This window comes from Nylanderia fulva, unplaced genomic scaffold, assembly GCF_048542155.1.
Source record: "Nylanderia fulva isolate GAGA-0341 unplaced genomic scaffold, ASM4854215v1 Scaffold1039, whole genome shotgun sequence".
NCBI classification, from domain to species: Eukaryota; Metazoa; Arthropoda; class Insecta; order Hymenoptera; family Formicidae; genus Nylanderia; species Nylanderia fulva.
The window spans coordinates 16,910-24,526 of NW_028189236.1; the positions used below are offsets into that span (position 1 = coordinate 16,910).

Below are 7,617 nucleotides of genomic sequence, written 5' to 3' on the forward strand. Positions count from 1 at the left end.
CTTATATCATTAATGAGCTTAAGAACATGCTTACAAATACTTCACGGTAAGATACCATTTTTCAATACCATTATATATAGTCCTATTAATTTTATAAGTAGTATAATGGCAGGTATGGCCCGTCAAAACAAACCCCCACCACCGACCCGTCTGGCGCCGGGTCTTATCTTATCTTTCCCCCACCACCGGCGTCTGGCTTTTCCGAGTGTGGGTGTTAGGGGGAAAGGGTGTTGGGGGAAAAAAAAATGGCGACTGGCCCCGAAAGGTGGGGATGAGAATTTTTATTTTTTATTTTTTCTGATTTTCTCTGGATTTGAACCCGGGACCTCCGTGTTTCCGAGCAGGGTCCTAGTATGTTGAGCTAAACGAGATCTTACTAGTCTAAGGATTAGATGTGGTATTTAAGCTAAAGTTGCGTAGAGTACGGCATGGGGGTTCGGGTATACGTATGGCAAGGATAGCTCGTCGAATCAAATGGTCGATATTGGACGGGGGTGGGGTAAAAACAGTTCGGGTATACGTATGGCAAGGATAGCTCGTCGAATCAAATGGTCGATATTAGACGGGGTGGGGTAAAAACATTTTGGCCAAGAAAAGCGTCGTGCGGTCGACCGGTGGCAGGTAGTAGCTGACAATGGCGTAGGGTAATAAAAAAGAACACGCAAATATTTGTACAGGCGAGCATTCCGACTCGCGTCACGATAAAAAATAATAATACATCGTCGTAGATTAGAAAGATGTCAGATAAAATTTTATTTTAAAATAACTCGCTGCTTAATGAAGGTAAACAGGAACATGCATGTTGAGGAAATTTCTGGAAAGAGTAAGTGAAAGAAAATTGAACAATGGTTTTAAAAGTACAAATATGATTTATATTTAAAATATTTTACAGAACAAAATTATTCACAATCATTTCAAAAAAATATTCGTCGAATAATTATTAAAATTTACGTTTTGATATAATTGCATATACAATTTGTTCGAAATAAAGTGAAATTATTTCTAAAAATGTTATCTCGAAGTATACATCGAGAAATGTTAAATCTTTCAGTTGGGTGCGTACATTACGTTCTATTTCCTTACTGTTACCTCTGATCGTGAGTTTCACGATACTGCTATTAATGCTACCGTTGACAGGAAGATTTAACTGTATTTCGTTAATTAAATATCGAGCACATTCGTTGACATTAGTTGAAATAAAATTTAGACGATTTAAATTAGCGTTCACACAATTAACTATATTTTCTACACCTTGAAAAGTCGTTCTCTGCATGACTATCGCAATGTTGTAAGTTTTACGTTTCTTCGCCTTCGGTCCGTTTTCGTTCGTATCCTCCGCAGTTTCGGAAGAAAGATCTTCTTGTTCGTTTTCACGATATGTTATTAGTATGGCTCTAGCACCATATGCGGTAGTGAAATTTATAATTATCTTGTTAAAGATGATCGAGCTCAAATTAATTTTATCACCATTTAAGTAGCTCGACATCGTTTCCATGTTTTCTTGAAATTTTTGCCACGATTCCATGTCGAAGCAAATCCCTGCAGCTCCGTGAGATGTTAATTTAACAGCAGGTAGAAAATCCAGTTCGACGTTGTCTTCCGTCATAAGACCCACTTGAATTTTCTTCGTGTAGGATGAATTCAATCCGTATGTTGTTGACAGCAACATGCGCGGTTGTTGCTCGATTTTCTTAAGATTGTTCATGGTAGTTGCTACCGCGTAGAAAATCAAAGATTTAATAATCAAAGACGCGGAAAAATCGAAAAATCGAGAACTTTTTTACTAACTATCTTTTTACTAACGAACTTGAAAGTCCGGACGATGAAAGACGAGTGAGCGAAGATTTTCAAGAAAATTTATAAGAAGATAAAATAGAAGTGGTAGGGAGAAAAGGCATGCGCAGATAAATAAAAATTATGAGGAAGGGGAATTTTTAAACAATATAAATGATATAATTTTTAATGCGGAAGGGGAATTTTTAAACAATAAAGTAATAGGGAGAAAATGCATGTGTAGTATAATAAAAATTATGTGGGAGAGGAATTTTTTAAACAATATAAACGATATAATTTTTAATGTGGAAGGGGAATTTTTTAAACAATATAAATGATATAATTTTTAAATCTGACTACAGAGAAAATATAAAATTCCTACCGCTATCGAGAAAAGATACCCGAAAATTTCTCATCTTGATTTCCATAAACTTTTTGTAGCTAAGTAAATATCGCCCTAGATTAAATATTTTCTGTATCTAACAATAAGTAAATATTACCATATATATATATATATATTTATATATAAAACAAGGGTAAGAATACTCGGGCATGAGAAAAAAGATAAAAAAGATAAAATAAAATAGAGAAAAGATAACTAAAAATTCCTCATCTTAATTTCCATAAACTTTTTGTAATTAAGTAAATATTGCCCTAAATTAAATATTTTCTATATCTAAGTAAATATTAACATATATATAAAACAAGGGTAAGAATACTCGGGTATGAGAAAAAAAGATAAAATAAAATCGAGAAAAGTTACCTGAAAATTCCCCATCTTGATAAAAACGTATAAATACGGCTCTCGGAGTTAAGTTAGTTACATTTTTTCGAATTTCGTCTCTCGCGTACTCACGTATTCGACGCAAGTGTACTATTAAATTTCAAATAATGAGTTTGAAAAAAGTAATTGAAATTTGTCTATCACTAGCGCAGAGTTTATGCGGGAAAAATTTTTCCAGGCATATATATGAATTAGCATGCGCTAGTGAAGACAAATGCTTCAATATTTTTGGAAAATTCGCGGGGGAATGTCCCAGCGCTGTGCTAGCGGTATTATTCCGACTAGGGCATTTTAGTGTTTTTCGCGAATTAGTGATTATCGCGGGTGAGGTGATCGAGTCGCGATACTATTTTGGTGGTGAGAAGGAAAACGACGCAGCAGGCCACATAGAATATCTCCTCCTGCATTTTCATCGAGTTCTGCGGGGAGAAGATAATAATGGTAAGTTTTTATTTTTATTACAGTTAATTATAAATAAATTAATTAAAACTACCCCAATTATTTATTTATTTAATTCGCTAAAACTTTAGCTTTCGTACGCCCTGTCGCACGCGTTACAGGAAACCGGCTGCGCGTACTGGAGAATCGCCCTGTATCACTAAGGCTAAGGTTAAATAGAAGACGACGAGCGGATTCTTCGCCGGAGCCCGGGCCTTCGCGTAAGTTTTTAACATTATAAATTATATCACGCTGCTAGAAAAACATTATATTAAACAGGAAATTTTTTAACAAAAATGTTATACGTTCCAGGCCGTGCACGCATCGTGTTAACGCCGGAGTTGGAGCATCCGGTTATTGATTTAGCCGAAAGCGATAACGACGTGGAAGAAGTGCGGGTTCGCGAAGTAAGTCCGTTCGATGAGGCGACCATATTTACTCCGCTTGAAAGTAAGTAAGAAAAATACTACAGTGGTATATATCAACACAAAAGATTTTTTAATTATGTGAAATACTAATAATATATGTCTGATGAATATTAGATGACGCGGCAAATGAAAACGTGGTCGTAGAGGATCGAGAACGGGGGGAGGAAATCGATGAGGAAGTAAACACGATTCCGGAAGATGAAGAGGATCTGGAGGAGGAGGAGGAGGAGGAAGAGTCGGAAGAAGAAGAGCAAACGGAAGATGAAGAAGAAGAGCCGGAAGAACGAGAAGAACAAACGGGAGATGAAGAAGAAGATGAAAATAACAACACCACGTTTTCTGTAGAAGAAGAAGAAGAAGAAGAAGAAGAAGAAGAAGAAGAAGAAAATAGCGGGGAGATGGCTGAGGAAGGTAATAATTACATATTTTATACTTAATCTTCTCCTACGTTTAAATTTTTTGTTTATTCTAATTAAAATAAAATTTTATTAGGAATTTCTTTCTCTCCTAACATCGCGCCCGAAATTTCATATTCACCGGAGTATTAACCCTCGCAGGGTGACACAATTGCCCCGGTAAAAGAATATTAAAACGTAAGTGAACATAACATAATTATTAATAACAACAGTTTCACATTATTAATAAAAATTCAAACGTAAGAGAGTAATATTTTATTAAATATTTTATTTTGTTAATATAATTTTTTATTTCTCACAGTACAAAGTGGTGGGGGAAGGAACGTCAGAATACACCGAGAAGATTCTCAAACCCGCTCCGGTGAGGAAACTTCCGACGAAGAGCGAGATTTAGCGGCTGCTGGTGGACAAGAGGAAGTAACGAATCAAGAGCTCGAAGGTAATTTTAGATATTTAATAATGTTAGCGGAAAACGTGCGTCGGTTTAGAACTTTTGGTATAGAAGGACGGGAAATTAGTTTCCGTATTCGGCCGATACCCGAAGGAGCAAACGCGTATGAGTGGTTAGAAAATGCGTTTCGCGAACTTCACGAGTACGCGTTGCATTCGTGCGAACCGAGGGATTACGTCGGTATGTCTTTTGATTCCGCAAGTTTAACTCGTGGCCCCGCAGGTATATCGTTCCGACCTTCGCGAGATTTGACTTACGAAAATATTTGGGAACTCGTAAGCTCGTTAGCGCAAAGCTGCGGAGGACACGATATAGCGCGAGAATTTAACATTCGGATTTTTAAAGTCACTCCACCCATTGGTCGCGGACGTAACGGGCTTACGCCCGATGTTATTGCTAAACGTTCGATTTTAACAATTTCCAATACCGATAATTTATGTCTTCCTCGCGCGCTTGTATCGGCTCTAATTTTTAACGAGCGTGGAAATTTACGCACGGGAGAGTTACACGCGAAATGGAATGCGGTGAGAAGACAAAACTCGGTGTTACAGCGCGAGTTAGCGTTGCAACTTACGAGGGAGGTCGGTGTCACGATTCCGGAGGAAGGGAGTGGAATTGTTGAAATCGAGCGTTTTCAGCAATATCTCGCGAGCGAAAATGTCGCGATAATAATATATAACGACGATACTTTTGGTCGAGGCGGTAAGCCGCTATTCGATGGAAACGTGTTTCTAACCACTCTGCAGCGGGAAATAAAAGCTTGTCTAAATTTATTATACCGTTCAAATAATAAACATTTCGATGTAATTTTAAATTTAAATGCAGCAGCAGGCGGGCGAGGATATTGCATACCGTGTAATTTAAGTTACCGCTCCGATGCGAGAGAGCATCGATGTTCTAATAAATGTCCGCGATGTAACGGAGAGCCACCGTGTGAGCAATCATTCGCGGATCGTATTAGGTGCAATAATTGTAGACGTGAATTTTTCAATCATGCCTGCTTGGAGCGTCATCGCGCGGCAAAATCATACGACGGTAAATCACGTCGGAGTGTTTGTGAAACTATGCGATTTTGCGAAAATTGCGGACGTTTGATTCAAAGAAATAAACAACACGAATGCGACACGACTTATTGCGCTACGTGTCGTTCTCTTCAGCCTTTGAATCATCTTTGTTACATGCTTCCCCTTCGTCGGCATAATAATAATAATCGTCCCGATCCGCGCACTTCCGAACACGCGGATCGAAATAGCGAGCAACAACAGCATCACCGGAGAAACGACGACGACGATGACGCCGAAGGTTCGATTAATCAGACTCGCGAACACGTAGAAAGCCGGGTCGCATTCGTGTTTTATGACTTTGAGACGAGGCAAGACGAAACGCTCCAAGGTAGCACAAATGTAAAAATTCACGTACCTACGCTCTGCGTCGCTCAACAAATTTGCGAGGAGTGTGCAGGAATAGATGAAATGTCGGTGCGATGTCGTTGGTGCGGTATTCGCGAATTTATATTTCGTCGCAACCCCGTGCAGGAATTTGTAGATTTCGTAACGCGACCGATAAAATATTTTAAACAAATAATCTGCATCGCGCATAACGCGAAGTCATTCGACGCGCAATTTATTTTGAAATATATCGTGGAAAACCATGTCTTAGAGCCTCAAGTAATTTTAAACGGAACGAAAATAGTTGTATTAACGCTAGGTCATACGAAATTTATCGATAGTATCAATTACATGCCGATGCGTTTATCCGAATTACCCAAAGCTTTCGGACTGGCAGAAGGTACGAATAAAGGCACTTTCCACATTTATTTAATACTATCGATAATCAGTCTTATGTCGGAGCGTTACCCGGTGTTCAATATTATTCACCCGATTCTATGCAAATAAAAGAACGCGAAAAATTTCTCGCGTGGCACTCCGAGATGACACGCGCGAATTATGTGTTTGATTTTCAACGTGAAATATTGCTTTATTGTCGTAACGATGTAGATATCCTTAGACGAGCGTGTATGGCTTTTAGAAAAATATTCTTAGAGCGTGGAAACGTGTGTCCATTCGAGGAATGCACAACCATCGCCTCAACGTGTATGCGCGTATTTAGAAAAAACTTTTTACGCGAAAGAGAGATCGGAATTATTCCAACGGGGGGATACAGGCATGCGAATATTCACTCGCGTAAAGCCCTGCAATGGTTGATATGGAAAGAGCGGGAGCTCGGACATCATATTATCCATGGCGGTCGCGCTCGAGAATATCGATTACGCGATGGTACGCTAGTCGATGGATACTACGAGTCGGTAGAAAATAACGTAACGCAATATTACGCATTACAATTTCACGGTTGTTTTTGGCATGGTTGTCCAAGATGTTTTCGGGTAAATCGCGACAGACTGCTTTCGACGGATCGTACAGATACGTGTGATTCACGTTACGAGCACACAGTTGCAACGACATTTCGTCTTCGAAAGCGTGGATATAGGGTGATTGAGAAATGGGAATGCGACTTTGATCGCGAGATGAATGAAAATGTCGAGATGCGCGAATATTTACATCGACATCAAATGATAGACGCCAAACCGCTCGATCCCCGAGACTCATTTTACGGCGGACGCACAGGAAATATCGTGACGCGATACGAGATCACGGGTACGGAAAAAATACGTTACGTGGATGTATGTTCTCTGTATCCGTTTGTGTTGAAGACCGGTGGTTTTCCGATTGGTCACCCGACAATATACGTAGGTGAGGAATGCGAGGAGTTAATCGGATTATCACCGGGATATAATTTCGATTCAGTCGAGGGGGTCGTGCGATGTAAAGTACTTCCTCCCCGCGATCTCTTTCATCCTGTATTACCCTATCGCGTGCAGGGCAAATTATTATTTGCGTTATGTCGTAGTTGCTGCGAAACATTTTCTCAGATTGCGTGTACTCACGAAGCTCACGAACGCGAATTCGAAGGTACATGGATATCGTGCGAATTACGAAAAGCAATCGAGAAAGGATATTTCGTGACAGGGGTTAGTGAGATTTGGCAATATAACATCACTCGTTACGAACCCGGTACGCGGCAAGGGGGTCTATTTACGGGATACATCAATACATTTTTACAATTAAAGCAAGAAGCTACCGGATGGCCGAGCGATTGTGTCGATAATGTTGCTAAAGAGCGTTACATCCGCGAGTATGAGGAAGTAGAAGGAATCGTTCTTGAAAAAGATAACATTGCACTCAATTCCGGTTTACGCTCGGTGGCTAAATTATGCTTGAATTCTTTTTGGGGTAAATTTGGTCAACGTGCAAACTTACCGAATACCGT

At 39.5% G+C, this 7,617-nt stretch overlaps 2 protein-coding genes across 3 annotated transcripts; one reads left to right on the forward strand and one right to left on the reverse strand.

Moving 5' to 3' along the window:
- Nucleotides 1-903: 903 nt before the first annotated feature.
- On the reverse strand, nt 904-2,383 carry LOC146725106 (uncharacterized). The gene has a single exon (XM_085484380.1). It carries the CDS (start codon nt 1,703-1,705, stop codon nt 941-943), a length of 765 nt encoding a protein of 254 aa, XP_085340506.1. The 5' UTR covers nt 1,706-2,383; the 3' UTR covers nt 904-940.
- A 9-nt stretch (nt 2,384-2,392) lies between these two features.
- LOC146725107 (uncharacterized) lies at nt 2,393-6,200 on the forward strand. Of its 2 annotated transcripts, XM_085484379.1 has the most exons (6): nt 2,393-2,998; nt 3,088-3,216; nt 3,308-3,445; nt 3,538-3,834; nt 3,916-4,016; nt 4,141-4,205. In XM_085484379.1, the coding sequence occupies exons 1-5, from the start codon at nt 2,665-2,667 to the stop codon at nt 3,969-3,971; spliced, it is 954 nt and encodes a 317-aa protein (XP_085340505.1). In that variant the 5' UTR covers nt 2,393-2,664; the 3' UTR covers nt 3,972-4,016; nt 4,141-4,205. The 2 variants fall into 2 exon arrangements, with proteins under 2 accessions (XP_085340505.1, XP_085340504.1); XM_085484378.1 differs by lacking the exon at nt 3,916-4,016 and having other exon boundaries at nt 4,141-6,200.
- The last annotated feature ends 1,417 nt before the right edge of the window (nt 6,201-7,617 follow it).